Raw genomic sequence first — 25,053 nt, forward strand, 5'->3', positions numbered from 1 at the left:
CTATCCAACAAAATTGATATATTTAAATTGAAAGAGCACCTAGCTTCATCTGCCTCAGACTGAGTTTAAGTTCACTATTCATCCAGTTGTTTCTTGGCTTCTTCCGTTGTGTCATCCAATTAAATACACACAAAAATATTTGTCTAATCAAGTTACTGAAGAATAATTGCCAAATACTATTTGTAATGAAAAGCATTAATTGTCTTTAATATATCTGTGTAATGGGATCTATCTGTGGCCTGGATACACTCCAAGAATAGGCAGATGTCACAGCCACTTGGCAACCATACTTTTGTTTCAAGAGCTGCTGAAATTTATTAGTTTTTTAAAAAATGTGGTAAATCATAATATTTAATCAAAGGGACACTTTGGCTTCTGGTTACAGGCAAAAAAACTACTTTGTCTTCACACCTATTGAACTCAAGCCAATGTTTTCCTATATAAAGAAAGGAAACACTGAAGTTTTTAGGTACTGCAGATCCTTATAAAACTAACCTTTGATGTGAAACACTTAATGCTACACAGTCCCTCATATCAATTGACACAATATGCATTAGCATCACTACACTCAAGTGTGCATTTTTTTTCTGGGCTTCCTGAAAATAAAGTGACTGAAAATAATTTGCCAGAGAAATATGTGGTATATTTTATAATAGAAAATTTTGAAACAGGAGAAATGTTACTAGGAATAGTTCTTAAGCAAATTAGTCATTTAGGCAGGAAAGATGAAAAGAGGTCTATATAAACTTCATTTGCGGTCACAATGTTATAAACTTCCCCAACTCTTCACAGACAATTATTGGCCCAAAGCACTTCTAACCTGAAACAAGATCATACCAACTAGAAACAGGCTAAGCCGGGAACACAATGTAGTAAGAAATCAGATGGAAAAGTAGTTTTAAAACCACTATTTTTCAGTGAATAAGGGGAAAGGCCCTACAGAAATGGATCAGGCATACAAACACATTCTCATGAATCCTGTTACTTCTAACATATCAGAGGTTAAGAAACAAACATTTCCATCCTATCAGGTTTCCTCCTCCTGACTTGCAATTAAAAAGGCTTTCAAACAAACCAATGAAAATCCTTTTCTGGAATGTTTTGCAGTGCCCAAGTATTTTATTTCACTTCCTGGTTTCTAAACAGATAGCCAGACCCTCAATTTGCTTAAGTTGGTAAAGCAGCGTTTGAGCCATGAAACCATGCCAACTCACATCAGTCCAGAATCTATTTGGATGCTTTCATTATTAATGAATCAGCAACACTGTGGGATTTTGTGTTTTATAATGTCTTCCTGTTGCAAAACAAAAGTTCTTGAAAAATGTGTACTTTAATACCATTAATAATTCACTTTTATCCACCAGAATTGCATAAGATCTCAGAGACGCAAACATTACCTAGCTACTGTATAAACTCAAGGCAACAGCATCTTTTTAGGTTCTGCTGAATTCTTTCCAAATTCCAGGGTTATGTTTGCACTTGACCTTTCCTACAACAGCTGATTTTATGTCCCACTGTCTTGCAAGTAATGAATAAATGAACAGCTATTACTAAAAGATGACTGATAATTTTGAAATATTTCAGAAGTCTTTCAAGTTTCATTCATTTCTAACCATCACTGTCCTTCTTCTGGATTGGATGGCTTGATTCTTTTGAAGAAGTACTTCTCAGACTTGGATAGCCCATTAATAAAAATACTTGGCAAGTATAAGGCTGCAAACGCCATCACAGCTGCATCACCCATTTGACTCCTGCTTTGACTATTTAATTCACTGTGCTTGTAAGCACATTTTCCTCAATGCATTGCTAGGGTATGGATTTAATATAAAAGACTTAAAATTGTCTCTTCATGCAGTATAGAAAAGCCACTGCAACTGAGAATTTGTTCTGATTCAAAATAAGGTGCCCAGATGCTACAGAGTTTTACTCCTACTATGAAGCTACTCTATCATAACAGTAATATGGCATAAGAAATAACAACAAAATAAAGAAATTGCATTCTACTGGCTTTTTTAGGCTTATTTCAGAGTTACTTCAATTAAGTTCACAGTAAACAATGTTTCTAAATTTGTGGCAGCAGTTCCTGACCAGAGGGAACAGTGTGAACACAGTCTTTGTCTGCTATTTGGTGGTATCTCCAAGATCCATAAAAACTATGGGCTAGCACTGTTCAAAGATGTATCATGACAGGGTGATGTCTGCACTTCCATTTTATGTATCTTCTAATTCCAGAACAGAAGAACAGAACCATAGAAAATTCTGAGTTGGAAGGGACCCACAAGGATCATTGAGTCCAACTCCTGGCCCTGCACAGCACCATCTCCAAGAGTCACACCATGTGCCTGAGAGCATTGGCTAAACACTCCTTGAGCTCTGTCAGGCTTGGTGCTGTGACCACCTCCCTGGGGAGCCTGTTCCAGTGCCCAACCACCCTCTGGGGGAAAAACCTTTCTCTAATATCCAACCTAAACCTCCCTTGACACAACTTCAGGCCATTCCCTTGGGTCCTGTCACTGGTTACCACAGAGAAGAGATCAGTGTCTGCCCCTCCACTTCCCCTCACGAGGAAGTTGTAACTGCAGTGAGGTCTCTCCTCAGTCTTCTCTTCTCCAGGCTGAACAGACCAAGTGACGTCAGCTGCTCTTCATACAGCTTCCCCTCAAGACCCTTCACCATCTCCATAGCCATCCTTTGGGCATTTTCTATTATCTTTATATCTTTCTTATATTGTGGCACCAAGATCCTCTAACACATGCTGAAGAGATCCTGTAGTGCAAAAGCAAGGAACTGGAGGGCTCTAATCAGTTAGCATTCAACCCTCAAAGGATCTCACATCCTTCTTTCCAAATGACTAAACAGATGCAAGTCTGATTTCTTTATTCAAAAAAATCTTATTAATACAGAAATACTGCCACTTTGAAGTGCAACCCCAGAGAGATGACATTATCATGCTTCTGTCTACTCTGCATAGTGCTCCAGCTATGTCAGCCCAAACAAAAATGGGTCTTAGGCAGCCAAGGAAGCTATTTTTAGATCTAAAATTGTATCCAGGTTAGAACTGGATTAGTAACAGCACATTGCCTAACCTTTGAGGCGGAAGCTCTGGGCTGAGCCATTGCAAAGGTTCCCAGATGGGAAATATGCCCTCAGTGAAACATAATGTTATATAGTAAATGGTGCTTTCTTGGCTGTGAATATTCATGTACCTATAGCAGGAAACTATTACAAGTTGAAACAACTTCACTACGCTGGCAATACTGCCGAGTTATTAGTTCAGAAAGTAACTTTTGAAGTAATCAAGAAAAATGCAAAATTTCTCTTCAAATGGAGCATTTCCTTTTTGAGAGCAGTTAGATTTTAAGATACAATAAAATGTTTCTTAGTGTATCTGTTCATATTTACCATGGCATTGTGAACATAACATATGGCATGCTATGTACCATTTGATATTATTTATTTATGTTTATAGTGGCAATAATTTCCCACCACTCTCTGCTAATTTACCATGATCTTGTGATGTGAGTGGATGAGCAGTTAGAAAACAGAGGTTTCTTTCATATTTTACTGTCCTGAACATGTGATTTCAAGAAAAGTAATTTGATGACCCACAACCTTATTTTTTGCATCTGCAAAACCTGAGGAATAATTTCTTCATGTCATAAACCTTTCACTCTGAATAGGTCAACATAGGTTGGATTGACCCAAAATTCTCTCAGAGTAGAATCTGTAGGAAACAGTGGCATGCAGATGTGTAATGAAACCTAAAAAAAGACAGAAATTTAAGAACATTAAACTACACTTAAATTCTGTATTTGTAAGACTGGGAAATCAAATGTCAGAATGTCACTGTTTGATAACAGAATGTATAAATATGTTTTAATGGAGAAATGAAGAAGAGAACCCCATGCTGCACTCATAACTAGTACAGCTAGTATAGCACAGATGGGAGAAAAAACAGGAGCTGCATATCGTGAGTACAACACATGCCCTGATTGCTGGACCATGCACACCAAGGGGTAGTCATGGCATGTGGGAAAGTGGAGGTAGTAAAGGGAGGACAACATTTTGCTTAGCCTCCTGATAAGCCTATCTGTCCTTTCTCTGTCTTTAAACACTCAACAAGAGCTTATTATGGCCACTGAGAATCTATAAATGTCAACTGAAGAAGATCTAGGTCGTCAGCTTTTGCAGAGTTGTTGCCATACAAACTCCCACTGAACTTGAGGGAAGTGAAACTGGTTAGAATCAGTGAAGATACATCTCTATGCATCAAAAAAAAATCAGAAAGTTAACAGGAGCTGTAAGGAAGATTCTAATCTCACTTTGTCCTGTAAACGAACAATCAGAGTCACCCTGCAACCCTGATAAAGCTAAACTCCTCACGTTAGCACATCTCCAAAGAGTAATATATGAAATAAATAGGCTTGTCAAAACCTTCATAGATATTTAGAAGCAGTTATTTCTGTTATTTCTATCTGGAGTCCTTGCATATTTTATTGAGTGATAGACACAAGAAATAGTATTAAAATCTAATCCAGAATCTCTCAGGATGAAAAATGAAGAGACCTTTTATTACTGCATTAAATTTATGCCCAGTTTACCTCAAGTGAAGAGTTTTGAAGTTTCCCAGTTAGTACTTCTTTCTCTTTCTCTAGTTGCTTTAGTTCACACTCGTATTTTCTTTTAAATTCATCTAGCTGTGTCTGAAGCTCCTAAAATTAAAAAAAAAAAAAGAAAAAAAAAAGAAAAAACAAGACAAGAGCATGCAACAGCTGGGACAAAACATGCAGCATGAAAAAGAACACATTTCTTCTACATTAACCTAGATAATACATCAGTGTACACAATAGTACATGCTACTGTCCTTTAATATCACTCATGTTATTCAATTTAAAAAACATAAACAGTTTGGTTTGGCTCTTTCTAATATTAGTGTGAGACAATACAGTTCACATGTACAATGTGTAATCTTCTACTGAAAGCTTCCCTAAGGTGTAAAACAGCACAGCATGAAGAGTCAGACTGTTTTGCCTTGATGTTAATGTTCAAAAATAATTTAGTATGCAAGAGTCACCCACAAGATCTGAAAAACCATAAATGCACATTGGCCATATAAATAACAAGATGACTAATGGGCAATTAGTGGAAAAGAGACTCAAAGGAAGCAATATCTGATAGCATTCATAAAGAAAATCATGGTGAGGAAGTAGAAATAAAATAATAATAAAAAAAGGAGGACTATATAATCACCTTGTTGCTGGAAATAGTTAAAAAATCAATGATAGCCTTGATTTTTTAACTATTGCAAGACACTGACCAAGAGCTTGTTGCATTGTTTGTAGCAAGTGTTAGCAATTACTTATTGTAGAAAGACTGAATATACAACTTCTAGAAACTTCCTGAAGTGATATGCATTACAAGTTTATTAGTGTGCTTGCTCTTCCTAGTTCTGCCAATTTGCTAACTCAAAAAAACATTCTACCGTGTCTTCAAACACTACAAATGAAGGAAACAGGAAAAAAAATAACAATTTAACACCTCCCCCATCCTGTACAGCTCCTTCTCACATACCCCATCCTGTTTAAAACTCAAGTAGCAATTAAAGGATGGAATTAAACAGATACATGAATATTGCAAGGGAGGAATTAGCTTTAGTCTTGCCTGTACAAAAGGGAGAGGATATAAAAGTCTTTTTGATTAAAACCTGAAGATCAGGTGCAACATTCCCACTTCAACTCTGTCAACTGACTTTCTTCTCTGTATCTTAATTTTTCTATCTGGAAAAATAGATATAACACTTCCTTAACAGTCGTTATAAGCCTTAGTTGAATAAGAGGATATAAACAGCATCAATAATGAAAAAAATTGTAATTTTATTTAAGTTTTACTAACTCAGTATTTTTCTGATTAAATTAATATGAATCTCTAAGAAGATATTATTATAAGCAATAATATTTATTGCCTATAAATAATAAATGTCTACTCCTATGCCTTTTTTCTAAAGTACGAAGTGTTTGATACTTTAATTCGATCTGACTCACATGAAAAGCTTCAGCCTGGCATAATTTTAGGCATGTATGTACAAGATAATAATAAGTAGAATACACTATATAAAAGGCAAAGTCATTTTCATAAGGCTTCAATAGTGTAACGATGTACCTTAAAGCACTGCATCTTCACATACTGATCAAAAGTGAGCCCTTCCTCAAGAAGATAAAACAATTTACTCACCCAGGCTCAATTTTGAGAAATAAGACTGCATAAACATATAAACTCCAGCAGTTTCATGGAAATTAATTCTTCTGACAAACACTAAACACAATTCCTAGTCTCCAAGATTGGGCAGGTACTATGAAGCTCAACATTTAGGGACAGCAGCTGCTTGCTTTTTATGACTTAACAACTTGTCAACAAGTGTTTGATTATTCTCAAGTAAATGTTGAACTCAGAAAGTTATAGCAGTGTTAACTGCAGAAAATGGGTAGAAGTTAATTCTTAACACAAAAAAGGGTGTAAAAACCACTTCACCAGTAGTCTGTCGCATTCTACAAACTGCTGAACTTAATCTTCTTTTTCTGTCTAGAAGATTTTGACAAACACACAAGTCCATTAGGAGTAAGAAACTAACTTCCCCCTTTGCTTACACTCAAGTTTGGCAAATCACTTGGACATGCACTGCCTTGTGAGCTCCACTAATCATTAAAACACATGCTGAAAACTAAACATGTGTTTCAAGGTTATCCTCCATTTTAATAGAATTCAGCTCACATTTAGGTTCCTACTGCACAGAAACATTAGAGACTGCAAATTTCCTAAAGCCAAAGGATTCAGTCACAGACAGCAGCTCTGATGAGAGTGAAATTCTTTGAATAATCTCTTAAGCCAGTTGCTGCTAATGCATATCAACAACAAAAATAACAGCTCAACCACTTAAAACACACTGAAAAAAAGGTATTGCTCAGGTAAGTTGTTTGGATCTACAAGAAGATGAGGATTCTTTCTGACTAAAGTTAAATAAGGACATATATATGTGTATGTGTGTATATATATATATATATGTAAAAATACAAATACTATACATATATAGATACAGTATTTGTAAACAGTTGTAATTTCATTGGCAACACATGCAGTCTGAATTAATTTACCAACACTTTGCAGAACTATATCCTCTGCCTGAATAATGCAAAATTTTTATTAAATCAATTTATCTGAATATTTCACAGCAGCAATCCATGACAATTTAAGTCATTGTGTTATTGTCATTAAGTCATTGTGTGTTATTGGAATAACACCCACAATACATTCTTCTTCAGGAAGGATCTTATATAAATCATTCCAACTGCCACATGCAAAGCATGCAAGGATAAGTATTGCTAAGAAGGCCACTTATTACATCAAGGATAAATTCACCTTTCTGTCTTTGGAGCTTTTCACAGAAATACATCAGCCTGACCGTTTTTTTTCTTTTCCTGATTTTTTTCTGTAGCAAGAAAATCCTGGCATTTTATGTTAATTCAAAGTGCCTACAGTAAGCATAATTCAAATGATGTTGCTGTGACCAATAAGATTAAAACCAGATGAATTAAAGCATCTATAAATAGAAGAACATTCCTACCTTATGCTTTTTTTTTTTTCAGATTCTATGACGTTTAAGACTGGCCTGATTTCCTTTGTATCCTGCATTACATGATCTACCATCCCTTTTAACAGCTATTCCTTCAGAAAAATCTTTTCCTTATGGATTTCCTGATGCTTGATTTGACAAAGAAAGTTCTCTCTTTTAGTCATATCCTTCTCGTAAACAGCTACAGTTTCCATAGTCTATAAAACACACTAGATGTATTGTATGAAAAAAACCCCCCAGGGTAGAACTCTGGGGTGACAGTAGTCTATTTTGTAGTGAATATGCTATTTAGGTGGTAATATTCCATTGAAAAATATTGGCTTTATTTTAGTTAAAAATGTAAAACCGTACTGATTCAGGATGGTAAGCCTCTTCTGCAGTCGAGGAATGATTTGGGGCTTTTTACTGTTCTGGTTTGAGCTTGGGTGTGTAACTCACTTCCAACCATGCAGGCTCCCACAAGGACAACCTTAATCCTGTGAAAAAGTACAGTACATGATTTGCTGATTCTGATGCAAAGTCTAATTTTCCTGAATGGTAGCATAACAATAGTTTAAGAGAACTAAAAAATTAGAAAAGATTCAGGGCTGAACAGTTGCTTAAGGGGAGATACTGTACAGAGGGTACTCTCAGGATACACACATTCCTCATTTTGCTGAGTTTATTCCTAGTATCATTTCTGCACAACTTTTCAGAATAACTCTTTTCTATACTTAAAAATAAATAAATCAGTATTCCAACTTGACCTCAACAGAGAAAGTCTGCCTTAGACATTGTTCTCTTTAAGGTTTTGGTTACAGAAGCAGTTGAACACCATGCCCTGGTCTAGCCCAAGAATGTCTGTAGCTCCTCTGCTGTCTTTGCAGCAACTCATGTGCTTCAGGTTATGAACACAAGTCAGTGTTCCACTGAATGAGCTCAGGGATCTGGGAATCTGACAGGATTGACTCCTGTACAATAAAGCCATTAATCTTAAAAGAGAAACTATGTTGATTTCAGTACTTTTGGTATGCCACATCTTTGAATATTTAAGAGCAAATCACCTGTTAAAGTCCTTGCACATCTTCAGAGCTGCTCTTTTTCTCTCTTTGGTACAAGTCATTTGCTGCAGATGTGTTATTTGATGTTTCAGTTCACCTACTTTATTAACAGCTTTGCCTTGGGAATTCAACATAGTTTTCATATCTTCCATGGTACCAAAATTTACATTTCAAGTAGCATAAATAACTTGCAGGATTTCCAATATCACTGACTACTAACATGAGAAATACTTTAGAATGACATTAATGAGCATCTTACCTGCTTTATGCAGGATTTCCTTTTCTTGATGTGAATTTCTCTCTTTGACTACACTTAGATCTTCTTCCTCTTTTTTCACTATACATTTTGATCCCAGAATTTCTTGCTGTGTTCGCTTAAGCTACACTTCCAAATCCTAAAATATGCATGACATTACTTCCACGTTTATTACATATGTAATTTTCTTGTGATAAGAAATAAATGGTCATTTTCTCTCTTGGTGTTCCATGACATAAATCATGTACAGAGCTGGTTTAAATGCATTTTTTGCTCTTCCATACGCTTAAACTGCCTCTGCTGCCAGAATATTTTTGATGTGGAGCCCTTCCCTCACATGTAGTTGGCATCATTGTAAAGTGAATATCCATCAATAGTTACCATCTAAAAGATGTCTGAGATTATCCTAAACTTTAAATAGGTTATGCTTCTATTAATTTCATGACAACTTATGCCAAAAGTTAATGAATATTTAGGGTTAGTTAGTTAGTTAGGGTTTTTTTCAGTTGCTGAAATACAACAATTTGTAACATAATCCATTACACAGGTGCCTAAACTCAGAAAAAATTGGGTTCTACAGACTTTGCTGGGAGTTGTCTTTCCATAACTAAAGAAAAAAAATTGAACCACATTTAATGTTCTGTTTCTGGAGGTTCTAGTTTCAGTTTCAGATGTCTAGGATAATACTGCAATACTCACTCAGATAAAATTGCCATTTGTTCCTATATGAATGACAGGTAAAACCTCAGGGTTAAAACTAACTTGTATTTAACACTCTCTGTAGCTCAAAACTTCAAGGTAAGCTTGTTACTTTTACCTCTGGCATATATGTCAGAACTCTTCCAAAACTAGACTGAACAGATCAGACTTAATGACTTGTCAAACTTTGTATTCTCCCTTCTACAGTAAAAATAATAAATGTGCACTAATGCAATACCATTCATCATAAGGTCTCAAACCTCTTGGAATACACTAAGGAGAAAACAGAAAAATTCATCTTGTTGAAACAAGAGCCTTTTCATCTTTCAAGCCTTATAGTAGCTTTTCCTGCTAGTATTTACTAATGATCAAAAGTATTTCTGATTAAAAAGATGTTTCTGTTTCCCTGTCTGCCATTGTCCATAGAAGCCTGAAAAAAATGTATTTAATGGTGGCATAAGAAATAGACAATTTAGAAAGGAGAAACTTCTATTTTTTTTATTTAAACTGTAAAGAAACAGAAAATAACATCATGTCTAACTCTTTCCCTCCTTCCAGATTTATCCTAGTCTGAGGGTATCTCTTCAAAGATTCAAGGCAATATTCTCCATTAGTATGTAAATCAGCCTCATTCCACAGACTTAGAGGATTTGAAATGTATGAGCTGAGCATATGTCCTTCAGAAAATATTTCAGTTTTATCCAGTTGATACTGAATTTAGAAAATAAGTTGCTAATGGCACCACCCTCTTATTTCTACTTCCTATAATATTTTATATTATTTATTCCTAAATTATTGCATTTCTTATACAATAAATCAGAAGAGTAAACCATGTGCCTAAATTTTCATGTGTTTATTCCTCATTTTCCCTGAATGTTACCTAAAGCACCCACAAAAAATAAATCAAAATCTTCCTTTCTCTCTTCCCCTCTAATGCTTCCAACTTCTACAGAGCCAGGATACTTTTTAGTATTGAAACAGATCTTACAGATTGACTCAATTTAAAAAAAGGGCTTATCTGCACCTCTGCCATTCATTGTATCCTCTCCACTTTTCTGTAAAAGATAGAGGTTGTTCTGCTACAGATCTACACACTGAGACAATGAAATCTGAATCATGTTGGGGAAAGTGTATTCAATTCATCCTCTGATCTTGTAAAACAAAGAGGCAGTACCTGTATCGAAGGCTGAACTCCCTCTAAGAACATCCTCAAAGAAGTAGATCAGAACTCTGCATCATCAGCAAAATGATAGTGGCAAGCAAGATGTGAGGGCAGATGGTGAAAACATTTAAGAGCTGTCTTGGAAGAACACAGCTGACTGGGCTGACCCTGCTATCTGCAGAATTCTGGGGCTCTCTTCGTCTAAAGGAAGTAAATCTTCTCTCTCATTAGGGAACAATTCTTGTTATTTTGTGATACTCCAAGTCTAGACCTTCAAGGTGTTTTCTTATCTAATATGCAAGATTGCTGACATAGGGCTGGGGGCATGTCTGGTAGGTGAGTTTATGTGATGTAAAGGACTAAAAGTATCAGAAGGAAGTTGAACTGTTGAGGACAGAGCATGGCTTGGTGCTCCAATTTCAGCACTGTTCATCAGCATCTCTCCTGAACTCTGACCTCATGTACCAAAAGCAGCTGTTTGGCAGATTGCCCATGACATGCCAACCTCTGAGACTGCATCTGACACATGATGCAACCAGGAAGAGTCTGCAGAGCTGTGCTGCAAATGTGTGAGATACACAGCAGTGAGGGTAGGCAGGCAAAGTGCAAGGTGAGAACTAAAGGCAAAAGTCTCATGGCTCAGCACATGAAACTTCACAAGTGTAAAGAACACTTCATTAAATGGCACTTGGTATAAGCCACTGCTGCAAGAGTCATACAAACAAAGCACTTGATTCCTAAACTGCCAGCTCAGGTCTCTTATCTAACCCTGTTCATATCCATGCACTGAGCTATTTGCAGCCACAAGGAAAAAGGAGGAGGTACTCCGTAAACACTCATTGGTCGTAGTAGTGCCTGCTTGCTGTTCTCGTCACATTTCTGGGCAGGAAAGGTAAAATTCTGTGCAGCCAACAGATAAATTTTACCTCACGGGTCCCTCAAGGAATACAGTCTAGTGTTCAAAGTGTTCTCCTAATGAGTTACTAATCACCGTAACTCTTTAAAGCTGTGAGCATTATATCCTATCTCCTTTCTAAGCCTCTAAAATTGCTTTATTGCTTAAAAAGCATTTGAATCAACATGATATTTAAAATACCCTCCTCTCCCAAACTTTAAAGAATTGATAATTTTCACTTTCTCAGGCAGAGATAGGGATTGCAGTCTCATACTCTACCTGTATTCTCTCCTTCAGCTTCTGGGAATGCTTCTTCCTCTCATTTATCTTCTGGCATTTCTCCTCTAGGTCTGTTTCCAGCTTCTTTACCTGCTGCAGCAAAAAACCTTCCTCAGTCTCTGAGCTCTTCTTTTGCTCTGTTTCTTTTTGCTGACAGTTTGTTTCTATCACAGATTGCTGCATAGCTTTTTTCAAAGTCTCTTCTTCTGTCTCATAAGGGGCTTGCAGTTTGCTTGTTTTCTGAGTATATTCTTCAGTTGCTTTCTGGTTCTTGCTCTTCAGGTTTTCCATCTCGTTTATTACGGTGTGTCTTTCCACACTACATTTTTCATCTAAATTTAATTTTGTATCTAGACGTTCTCTTCTAAATGCTTTGCATTCATTTAGCAGTACATCAAACTCCTGATTTAAATGTAGAAGTTTGTTTTCAAAGCCTGCATTGGTATCTACTGTGTCTGTAGAAAGGCCCGTCGGTGCTTGTTTCACTTTTATTCTTGACTCTTTCACTTCTGCTTGCTTTTTACACAATCTTAACTCTGCCAAGGCTTCTTCCTTCAATCTCTTGTGTTGTGCTACTGAAATTTCAAGGGCCTGAATATGCTTTCTCAGTAACTGTTCTTCTTCAACTTTGCTTTTACACTGGAGAATCGTTTCTCTTGTCTCAGCAAGAATATTCTGAATTTCTTCTTCATGAGCCTCTCTCAGAGCCTGTATACTGTCCTCATGTTCATCATTCTTCGTATTCAGGGCATATATCACCTATCAAACAAGAAAAATAGAAAAGTAAGTTATCTTGTGAACAGTAGCTATTAATCCAGTTACTGTATTTATCAAGGTGTTAAACACTAAAAGAGAATTACTACTATAGATCAATATTTTTTTTTGTGGTGATGGCTCTTTGTGTTGTTTTTGGGGCTTTTTTCCGCTAGGAACAGAAGGGACAATTATAAACTGCAAAACCTTATAAGAAAGGAACACAATACTGTGACAAACAGTATTTTTTATCACTTTTTGTCAGAAATTTCTTTTTTATTCTAGGTAAGTTGTCACTTCATGTCACTAGCTTGATCTCTAATACAAGGAAGGAAGTTGGGTCCCTTGTCTAGCTAACCGACTCCTTACTTGAAGTCCAGTTCATCTGTCCTTCAGTGCAGCAGGACTACTAAAGGCCACATTGCCTTTAGCATGACAAAGTGCTGGGGACCAGTAGTGGCAAATCTGAACAGTGAAACCTGAGGTCCTGACATCCAGTTCACGTGGACCAAAATCACTTCGTGATGTAAATGAAAGTATGAAAAGCAGATTAAATTCTGCACTCCTGGCTCCAGTCAAAACACCATGGAAGATGCACTCCTGGAAGTCACATTCCTGACAAGTTCATTTGGTCAGCATTCAGGGTAGGTATTACCTGACTGCAAGCATCTTTTGACTTGATTCTGGGAAGTGTTCAGGCAATGCGTTTCAGGGTTTTTCCCCATCATTTCAGTAACAGCTATAAATCTCAAAACAGCTTTTAGCAGATCCAAGCGACTCTCTGATGACAATAAGTAATTTTTCCAAACAACTGATTTAAACCCTGTAATGTTTTATTTTCTTTTAAAAAATGCAGAATAATAATTTTCACGACTGTAAGACATTATTACCCTAAGCAGGCTTCATCTTTTACCTTAACATACACCAAATATCTCTCATAGAAGCTGTTGTACAAGCACCCTACTATTTTTTCAAAAATAAAATGCAATTAAAAGCCCATGGTAGTCTGAAATGAAGAGTAAATGTCCATGTTAAATTTACAGGACAGCTACACATAATTGCACAACAGAGTAACTGCCTTGAAAAGACACATGCTTGTCTTTTCAGATCTCCACTAAGACGTATGGGGGCTAATCCAGTTTCTACTGGACGTAGTTATCTAACTCAAGGAGAACAACACATTATGTAAGAAGGTTTTCCACTTGCTTGGTTGGTTAGGGGTTTTTAGGGATAAATTACTGCCCTAAAAAAATAGGTTTGGAATCTTTACACAAGTTTGACAGACATTTTCAGTCTGGCCTGAGCCCACAGAAGTTAATCAAAAGATTTTTAGACAGTGTTTAAGAAAATCGTAGCCTTAAGTAAGTAGATAAATAAATAAATACAGAAACAAGGTCACAATTATGCTAGAATTGCAGCCCTATAATCTTCAAGCCTTCATCAGGGCAAGTCTCAATTGAGAGTCCAATAAGTGTCTTGACCAGAATAAGTGTCAGAAGCCTGCAATGTGTTATATAAGTCCCGAAGATGTCTTCAGAATTATTGAATTTGTTTATCTATGTCCTACCACTTTTTGTGCTATCTTTATATGAATAACATATTGAATTTCAATCAACCATAAATGAAAGCAAACACACTAATATATCTTGTGAGTAGTCAACTTCCTCCCTGGCTGTAATGAATTAGGTACAGAAGCCTTAAAAAGTCACAAATACAAAACATGGTCTGAATATATTTCTGGATAAACATTTGACAAAATAGAGTAACAGCATCATATTTCAGAAGTATATGAGATAAGAAGTTATTATCTACATTTAGATAGGTATGTTCTGGGGCCTTAGATTACAAGCCATTAATTCTTCTCTGTTATTTTTAACCATTTTCCTTTGAAATGGAAATAGTTACAGTATACTGAGCAGATTTCTTCATATCACTAACTAAAATCATTCCATGAACAGCTCTTATCAATTCAGGAGACAGACATTAAGACTCCAGGAAGATTAGTCTTGCCCATGTTTTCCACACTTTTTTTTTTTCCAGTGACCAGTAATTAGGTTGGGCAACTCTTCAGTTAACTAGGCCAGATGCTGATGATCATATTTCTATATTTCATTCCACCAGTAAAACAGAAATGAACATCTAGCTTTTGTGACTCAGTCTTTCACTCAATGATAAATTTATCTAGTAAATCACCATGGCCTGTCTCATACTATGTTGTGTTCAGGTTGCCTCTAAAATCTGACTCCCTCATACAGGTTTCCCAAATTCCACTAAGCATTAGACTACCACCAGCATGTTAAGTGAGTTATCTAAAACAATGGAAGAAACTGGGCTCCCTGCCCCACCTATTATTCCTGCACACTGTTCAGTAGTGGCTAGAACCACAATGAAGCATTTTGACCTGCATGCCCTTAAATTTAATCTTCAAGCTTGAGTGCTGAAACTGACTCTTCCATATCTTAACCTTCTTAAAAGATTTAATTTTGAGACGGCTGCTGCTCTGTACTTTATGAAATTTAAGCCCTTCACACAAGCCTTTCACTCCCTACTGAATACAGCTACTATATTCCTATTCCAGATACCTCATTTTGAAGACTGCAGTTATACGAGATGAATCCGGTGCTTTATGTGCTGAAAGGAAAAATACTGAAAAATTATTTCAGACCTGTGCCTTGTGAGTGTACACTAATGTACACTAATGTATAAATCTCTTAACAGTTGTGTTGATAAACAGCTTTCAATAAGCAGCTCTAAAACTGATTGTTTGACAGTACAGACAGAATAGCTTTCAAATGAAAAGAGCACATCGCTGCTCTTGGAGGCATTAGCATAATACCAATGGCTTCTACCTCCTTACAGTTCTCCAAAACCAAATGGATTGGGAAACACTGTTGAATTTATAGCACCTGAGTGTTGTATGGCAGGTTGGTAGAAACACTATTACACACGTAGACTCGAATATGAAGAGTGCAGTGAATGCAAATAATTCTTATTTGTCCCATTTTATCCTCCAAATGCTGTAAATCTAAATAACATTTCCTTTCTCATTTTCCTTATGGTGATGTAAAATAACAAACAAACAAGGAAAAAAAAAAAAAAAAGGAAACATTCAACTGCACCTCAACAGTGAAGACAGAGCTAAAGCACTGAAATAAAAAAAGATTCTCTTCCTACAGTAGTGTTAAATACTATTCTTAGAGGAACCTGACTATCATAATGAAAAAAATGGTTCTAGCAGGTTGCTTTTCTAGCTGAATAGGAAGTAGAACAATTTGGTACGGAAGGTGAGGAGTGAGGACGTTAAGATGAATCGAAGAAAAGCAAATGATCGTAAGTGTTCTTCCTTCAGGCCCAAGCTAGTAGACACAAAGCCCTCCTGACAAAAAAAAAAGGGTTAAAAGCAAAAAAAAAAAACCCCAAAAAAACAAAAGAATGAGAAAAGGCCCTGGATGGGGATGCCAAACAGGGTACTCCCAGCAGCACTCAACACAAAGCAGGGAAGGAGACAAACTTCTATTACTGAGGAGGAAGTTTTTTAGAGGCTAACTGATGCCAGCTGACTCTATGCATCATCTCCTTTTCACTAGTAGCAGCAGCATCTTGTCTTCACTAGCAGGTGAATTTGTTTCTTTGAACTCATCTTTGTCTACTTGCCAACCAGACCAAAGCAAAGAGAGGTACTGATAAACATGTCAGCCTTAAATGGTCTCTTTAAAAGCAAAGGACAGAGAAATTATCAAAATCAGCTTTGGTTATTTAAACAAATGGCTCCTCTATGCCTTAGCCTCCTTTGTCACCAACTGTAAAGGCTTTCTAGAAAATAAACCCATCTCCCACAATTTATTAATTAATTAATACTCTAACCTGTCTCCCATGTTCTAACACTGAAGAATAATGTCTTTTAATTAAGGTACAGGCCTAGGCTATGATTACCTACAGTGCTGATCCAGTTTTACACCTAAGCTGATTTCATACATAGGTGATAAATTATAAATGATACTGCTCTAAGGTATGACCTGGGACCTAAAGAACTAAGTCTCACCTCTCTCCTTGCATTCTCTGTGGTTCCCTGAAATCACAGGAATAATTTCATGCATCTAAATACTTACAGCAACTGTTGATAACATAAACACATATGTAGTGTCGTGTAGTATAAGAAAAGCTTTAAAACAATTGTCACTCCAAACATCCCAAAGTGTTTCAGAAGAGGTGTATTGCTGGTATCCTGCACCAGAATGAACCCTAATTACTATAATAAAATAGGATTTTGCTCCAGAGCGTTCTCTTTTATTTCAAGGTAAATCTATATCCTTGCATCCATGATAATAAAGCCCTTCAGACCCCAGAAGGGTGATGTGGTGCAGCACAGAGGTAGCCAATGGCTCTGTATGAGATCCGCCTGTGTTTAGATGATCTGATGCCTCTTGGGCAGAAGCTCGTGGTGCAGTGTGTCACCCTCCTGAATGCCCCACAGGCTTTCCTTATCTAGAGATACACAGTAGAGGAGGGCAAGTTGATCTTACATTCTTCAAATTTGAATATGTTGCCCCTTTTCCTACACGTACCATGTATTACAGTCAGTCCAAAAAATACAATGAAATACTAAAATGTATCAAGAAAGTATAAGCATAAAATGTCTACAAGTTTCTAATATATTTTGCCACAGTTTTTGACTTTTTCTGCCACTCCTTTTGCTTCCCTCCCCCCTTTAGTTTAAATCTAATACAAGAAAATAACACAGGTACATTTATTTGGTCCCATTTTTTTACCTTCTTATTTTTCTGCTTAGTGTAGTGTAATACTGAGCACAGAAAATCGTAGTTTAGTGGTTTATGTATTGCACTCAATCTCTCAAGTGTCATCTGACATAAAATGAGCTCTGGCCTAAATTTTACTAAAGAGACATCCAGCTGTCCCTCATCTGTATTTTACAGTTTCTAATAAGCTAAACAGAATAATTGCCAGGCAATTTAAGAATTAGGAAGGTAAAACTATATTGCAAGAATATTTCCACAAGCAGAGCAGGTGCCAAAAAAGGCACCAATAATTTCAGGAAAGGAAAAATAGGCTGTAGAATCGCAAAAGTTAATTGGGAGTCCAATAAGTGTCTTGACCGCAATAAGTGTCACAAGTCTAATCTGTGTTGTACAAACCCCAAAAATGTCTCCAGAATTACTGAATTTGTTTGTCTAACAACTTTTTGTGCTATCTGTATAGAAACACCGTATTGGGCACCAATGCTACATCCCAACAATTTCAGCAAAACAAAAATATATTGTAGAATCACAGAAGTTAATTCTAGAAAGAGACTCCTCTGCTGGGAAAATCACAGGCAGTTTGCTGCTGAAATTGCTTCTGGAACTGTTCAATAAAACCGACTCAACTTTAATCCCTTCTCTTTACACTGGTCACAAATCCATCTGCTATGACTGGTTGTAAGCACTGCCTCATCAGCATGGCAAGAAATAGCTCTTCCTAAACAGTTAAGGAAACATTAAAGACTTCTCCAGATCTGACATGGAAATTCTGAGAGAAACTGGTGGTTCTGAAAAACAGCTACCACAGAAGGAGGTCTGAGGAGGCCACTAGTAATTACTGCAAGGAGATGACTGGAGAAACTCTACTTGTTTCATTCTCAGGAAGATGTTTCCTGCATACAAGAGGGGATTCATCTCACCCAACATCGTCCATTGCATCATCACACATCTAATCCAGGTTAGTCAAAGGAGAAAGACAGGTTCCTCCAAAGGACTATTTTCTTTCCCAACACAGATGTCTAAATCGGGGAACAGAAGTGAAATTGCTTCATGGGTTTATATCTCTTTTGCATATCCCACTTCCAGCTCTCCCTTCTTCTACAGAGCTGAGAGTCCCATGCAAAGGGAAAAGAGTTTTCATATCAGAGGCTGAAACTGATAAATTGCCTGTTCTCTGGGGTTTCTCTCTATCCTGCACTAGTGTCTCACTTCATACTGACTCCATTTCTATATACCCATTTCATGCTGTTTTACCAACAATTTACAAACCAAAACAGATATTGGGTGTTTATTAACTGAATGCAGTTTATTTTATCTTCCATCTAAATTCCTTATTTCCTTCCATTTTGTTTAGATGTTTATGACTCTCTTTCAATTAGTAAAATCTATTAATTTTAATGTGTTGTTTATTTTTACTTCCAGGTCATTACCTACTATGTGAGACGATGCAAGATCTAGCCCAGATCTTTGTAGTATCTGCCTCCCTACATTATGATGTTGTAAATCTTTTTTACAGCTCCTGGCTCATGTTGTATCTTATATGTCAAAATCCTTTTCTACATATACTTGAAATAATTTTTCAAAACACATTATTATTTTTTGTAGATTCTGTATGCAATTAAGAGCTAGAATAAATAAAATCAGTCAGCATAACATTTACATGAAATATATTTCTACTTTGTTATCCGTGAGGTGATTCGAATTCATCTTGAGCATATTTATCAGGTTGAGCTGTATTCAAATGTTGTCAGAGGATCACATTACTTTTCAGTAAAAGCTAAATTAGGTCAAATGTCTGTCTATTAAAAACCACAGAACTAGATGAAAACACTTGAAAAGATCATGCTTGGACACTGAAAAATCAATGTCAATAAACACACACACGTATGTAGGCAAGCAGAAAGGCCAAATCGTTTGATTCCAGAGATCTTTCTCTTCACATTTTGCAGGCTCTGTCTTGGTGAAATGCTTGCTTAACTCCTTAAGATCTCACATATCCCTGTAAATCTTAGGCTATTACAGTCTTGGACAAGTTCAACTTTATCTTGGGAAGCTCTTTCAGATGTATAAAGTGCAAGAAGTAGAGGATCTCTCTGACACATTTATATCTATGTCCTCTGTCCATTGTTGTCACTGTAGACCAGTTGAATTTTTAGTACACAAGTGAAGTCGCCAATTCTGTGTAAGTAGAAGGGGAATGAAGACCTCATTTGCATGAAATTCACTGATAATTTAGCTCTGGTTTTTGTTGCATATCAAGCTCTTCTAGGATATAAACCTATCTAAAACTCATAGAAGTTTGATCTCTATTATGCTTCAAAAATAGGAGTTAATCCATCTCATCAACCAGATTTAAGTACAGTGGTAATAAAACTCATTTGCCAAAATAACACTCTATTTTGTGAAATGTTTCATTACATCCCAGACTTTTAAAGAACTTTAACGAGTCTAAATGGCAGACATATATTCAGTGCTTTCAAAAGTTTTGTTTGGTTGGTTTTTTAAATTATTCTAGATATTTACCCGAAATTTTATGCTTCCAAAACACCTTTCTGATTTGCAGATTAAGGTAAAGTAACATTGTCCAATTTTACAAGAAATACAGTACCCAAAGAGACGTGTCAAGTAAGCTCTCACTTGATTCCCATTTTACCAAGTATTTAATTTAAATATAGTAGAATTTGGAAGTCTTGAAAATATAAACTGTAGAACTGTTGATTTAATTACAGCTTGAGGTGAAATAGATTTTTCCCAAACAAATACATATTTTTGTAGAGACAAATATTATAATTTATTTAAAACACAGTGTTCATTGCAAGTTTTGCCCTTTATGTAGACCTGTGATAAACATAGATAAAATGAGTCTTGTTTCTTCCTAATCCAAACTAAAGCATTACACAGATTGGATCAAATTCTTACTCTCCTGTAGTTTGCATTCTCAGAGAGGATTTTTTAAAATTTAAAAGATTTCTTTATACATTCTAGATACTTTGCTAATTAAGAAAAGAAACCACCAGAACCCTCAGGTATCTATGAATTTATAACACCAGTTCTTGCTGGCACCAAGATTGAAGTTCTTGCTGCTGTAAGCAAATTCAACTAGGGATCACAGGGATTCAAGAAGTGACTGTAAAATGTATTGAATAAAAATCTAGTTAGGGCTAGGAAGGATTAAGATACTCTGCCAATCTTTGGAAAATCTCACAGATCAATGCAGGCAATGAAAACACTTTAGGCAAGAGCACCAGATGCATGTCATATTCCTGTAACTCTCTGGGCACCATCAGAATCAAAGTGTTTTTTAAAAGATATTTTAAAAAGATATTTTTCTTTCCATTTTTCTCCTCACTTTCAAAGCAGCATCACTGGAGCCCAAGTCAACACAGTGTTATGAAGCTAAAGGGCTACATAACAATACACATCATAATACTACACTATTACTTGTGTATCCAGGACATTTTTACACAAACATTTGTAACAATAAAATGAAGCTAGATTGAATACAGCCACTACTCACATTCCCATTCCAGGAAGATATTCTTATTAAGCATATGCGGGACACCTTCTGGGATTGCATCAATGATCACAAAACCAAGAAGGTTTAACCACCATTTATCAGCAGAAAAAGTGGAAGCAGTCTGCAAAGAGTGTAATGGCAATGTACCAAGTTGCATTGCAATGTCCTATAGTCTACAGACAATTCATTATTCTTATGAAATACTAAGGTATATCAGCATTTAGTAAAAACGTATAAAAGTACTAGCTATAGTTCCTACCAGCTTTGTTATCAAATTCTAGTAGTTGTCTCTGGCTGAATGAAAAAAAGTAAAACAATTAACTGTAGTCTCATACTTACATTTAAAGGTAGCTCTTCTATAATGCTCTAAGAGGGTTATATAGTTACAACCAGTCAGTGGTTAGGCATAGCTGGATGCTGTAGCTTCCGAAGATAATTAAAACAGAAGACTTCTCTGGTAGTAACCTGTTTGAAGTTAAAGCTGTATTTTAAGTGCCTAAAAATCAAGTCAGACAAAGTTCTGAGTGACAGCCACATTAAAACATATAATCTTCCTTCAGAAGAATTTCACCCAGGTCATTATCTTAAGAAAAAAAGAAAAAAAAAAATCCCTATTTGAAAGTAGACAGTCAGTTTGTAGTTTCTTTAAGAAATAAAGACACTGTTTCCTCAGTAATAGTTATGTGTGTTCTGCTGTCTCCAAGCTTTGGAAGACAAATGAATATACATTAAGTAAAATGCCAAGTTTGAACTAGCACAGCGAAGTTGGAGCTATTGTGCCCCACTCGGGGGTTGGATAAATTAACTCAGACTTGGTACTGCACTAAATACATTCACAGACTTCCTGCCAGCTTTAAGCACAAGCCCAAAAAAAACCCCAAAACTCACACGCCTGTCTGTTCCTACTTAAAAGAACAGTAGTTTTCAGAACCAGACTAAAAACAGTGTGGTTGTGTACAGGCAGGAAAAACAGTGAGACACTTAACATGTTAAGATGTGACTGTAGAGGTGGCAACAGAGGGAGTTCTACCTCAGTGTTACAGCTGTTTTAATAAAACATAGACACTCTTTTAACTAATGAGGACGTGACTGCTGGGGGTGGGGGGGAAAGAACATGATACTTCATGGAAAAAAAGGACTTTATATACAATATTCAATGCTGGAGTGTTCAAAAGCCTAAAAAAAATCTCAAAATGTTTACATAAGAATGTCTTCAACTGACTTGGCACTAACTTCTAATTTGGGTATAATTTTCACAATTGTAAAACATTGGCATGTACATACTGGTTAAAGGAAATATTAAGAGAGGGGTACTATTATAGTGTCACTGAAAAAGGTACTTTTAAATATTACCATAAAAAAAAGAAAGAAGACGAAAAAGCTATAAGCTTGCAATTTTCTTCTGTGCAATTAATGGATCATTAGATATTTATTACCTATTGCCTGTAATTTGCATACTAATAATATGCAAAACATGTTGTATATAAACATTAACTAGGATTCTTCAATAAAGAAACTTGAATTTATTATGTACTCTCCATTATAAATTAGTCTTGAGTTGTCAATTACTAAGACCATCATATTTTCTGCAAACCTGGTACAATTAGTGCCAAATTTGTATGATAGGGAAGTAATTCCATACATAGATGTCATTCTTATACCTTGGATTCATTTAAATGATAGCTTCTACCCATCCAAACAAGATACTAGATTTTTTCCTAATAGAAGTATGGCTGTAATACTGCTTTTGACCAGCTGATCAACACAATTTTATGACATTGCACATGCATTTAATAATCCAGGATTTTCTTTAAGGGAGGAACTTTCTGTAAGGAAAAACACAGTGGTGACAAGTTAAGGAATTTTAGCCTGCACATTCTTGTCACCTCATAGGCAAAAATAATGCTAGCTTTGAAATCCTGATAGCAAATTGTACACAAAAATAATGAAAACAAATATATCATAAAGTACATGGGGCTATTGATAGCTGATTTTTTTGGTCTTGTTAGCACATAATTTAAGCAGTTTTATAAATAGATTCTCTCTATTTGCCTACATGGAAATAATTTTTTATATTCCTTGCGCAAAGGAAAAATACTGCTGCTCCAAAACCATGATCCTAGTTTTTATTCTATTCTATTTTGCTTCATTTCTGTAGAATGTTGAATACCTCTCTAGAGACCTGAGATCAAAAAGCCTCAAGCACACAGGAGAGCTCTGGTAGCATAATAACTAACTGCAGAACAGCTGAACCACTGTAAGCATTGGTCACTAAGTACCGTTAACACATCACAGTAAACAAGGTCAATAAACTTAAACTATGTGAAAAAGGCAACATATTTCAACACGAACATGAATAGACCACAGAAGTGCTCTGTTAAGGGTTACCCAGCTGTTACGTGCTTCCAGAATAAACCATTATAACTTGATCATATTTCACTTCTAAACCCAAAAAATGGCTGATAGCTTTATGGCAAATAAATCAGGAAAGGTTAAAGTTCTAATATACAGCCCTGCTACAAGACACTGAAGTGGTGTAAACAGTCTATGCCCTCACACACGCACCAGGTCACCTGCTAATTCTTCCGTAAATTTCTGCCCACAAGAGTGAAGCTAACAGAACTAAATATGAGCATACATTTTGTGCAAAATCAGCCATCCCTCCCTTAAACAACTAAGGAAAGTGGGTTTTGCTTTTCTGGCTGATTTTCCACTGCAGCTTATAAAATAATGGTCATATTTTCTATCTTGCTGACTGAGCTGAGGGGCTAAACCTCCTAGTCACTGCTGGTGATAGGCAGTCAGAATATGTAACATTTTGAACAGCTCCACACAGAGTCATTAAGGAACATCTGCCTATGCTGGTGCTTCTACAAGAGGAACACACTTGCTTCCCTTTGACATTTCTTTCCCCTGAAGGAAAAAGAGGGTTCATGTGTTTTACTAGCAATTAACTTTTCCTTGCATGAGCACTCTCTTCCTCTGTTACAACTCACAGTATACAACAAATATACACAAAATTCTTGCCAGACTACGTGACTTTTTGTTCAGTAACAGTCTACTTGACCAGTAATACTGCAATTTAAAAAGTGCTTCTTACAACAAGGCTCCCAAATTCACAACATAGAGTCAGATGAACCCTGAAGGAAAAAAAGTATTTGAGAATAACTGTCTTCTCTCATTAAAAAATACCCCTCTATTGGTATCCAGGAATTTGTTTCTAAGAAGGAAACAGAAGTAGTTTGTGGCTTAGGTAGCTCTCTGATCAGCAGCTACCATCACCTTCCTAGTTATTCATATTAGGCTTGGTTTCAGAACTCAGTCCAGAACAACAGATTTGGTTTGAGCCCCACTGGCAGAGGTTTGAAAAGAAGCCTGAATAGCAAGGATATCTGCAGTATATCTAGTTCTTGTCGGCTCTGTCCAAACTGCCTTTGTTAATGAAAGCTGATCCACTTTCCTCAACACTCCTCTTCAAGAGTTCATTTGAATTTCTCATCCTGTTTCAAGTGAAAAGGACTATCTGGAGAAACTATAAGCACATGAAAACCCTGTTAATAACCAGTAGATGTCAGAAATCCATAGCTTGAAGCAGCAGGGAGTGACACCCAAAGCGTCTTACAAAAGTCACCATGCTTCTTAAACTCCATGTTATTGCTAAACAGATACAGAAATACAAAGAACTGGGAAGCATGACACAGCATGCCACGGGTCCAGCGTCTGATGGAGGAGTTTGAACTTCATTTCTGGTATTACTTAATTACTACTACACAGTCATGCATTCTGCTACAATCGAATACCATACAAATACACTCATTTCAAGAGAAGTGAGCTACAAAAACCAGTAATCTGTGGCCGAAAGCAAACAAAACATTGCTAAAAGTTTGTATTTTTTGCTGCTACAGTCAAAAATGTGCAAACCAGAAAAATGTATGACTGAAGGTATGAAAACTTCCTCTATTCTACCTTTTCAAAACCAGAGATAGCAGGGCAGTGGAATGGGAGCAGCTCTCAGAGTCTCTGTCCAAATTACCTGTTGGGATTCCCTGTATCAACCAACATCTGAAG

At 36.3% G+C, this 25,053-nt stretch overlaps 1 protein-coding gene across 5 annotated transcripts in view; it reads right to left on the reverse strand.

Moving 5' to 3' along the window:
• The window catches only part of FAM184B (family with sequence similarity 184 member B), a 39,678-nt gene that overhangs the window by 11,951 nt on the left and 2,674 nt on the right, over positions 1-25,053 (reverse strand). For 4 of the 5 annotated variants that reach the window (XM_048304849.1, XM_048304847.1, XM_048304846.1 and 1 more), the window contains exons 2-3: positions 11,959-12,717; positions 4,602-4,712 (exon numbers count right to left, since the gene is read on the reverse strand). In XM_048304849.1, coding sequence (XP_048160806.1) covers positions 4,602-4,712; positions 11,959-12,717 — 870 coding nt within the window. The remainder of the gene's footprint in view (positions 1-4,601; positions 4,713-11,958; positions 12,718-25,053) is intronic. The other variant, XM_048304848.1, reaches the window with a different exon arrangement.

Source organism: Corvus hawaiiensis, chromosome 5, assembly GCF_020740725.1.
Source record: "Corvus hawaiiensis isolate bCorHaw1 chromosome 5, bCorHaw1.pri.cur, whole genome shotgun sequence".
In the NCBI taxonomy this organism is placed as follows: domain Eukaryota; kingdom Metazoa; phylum Chordata; class Aves; order Passeriformes; family Corvidae; genus Corvus; species Corvus hawaiiensis.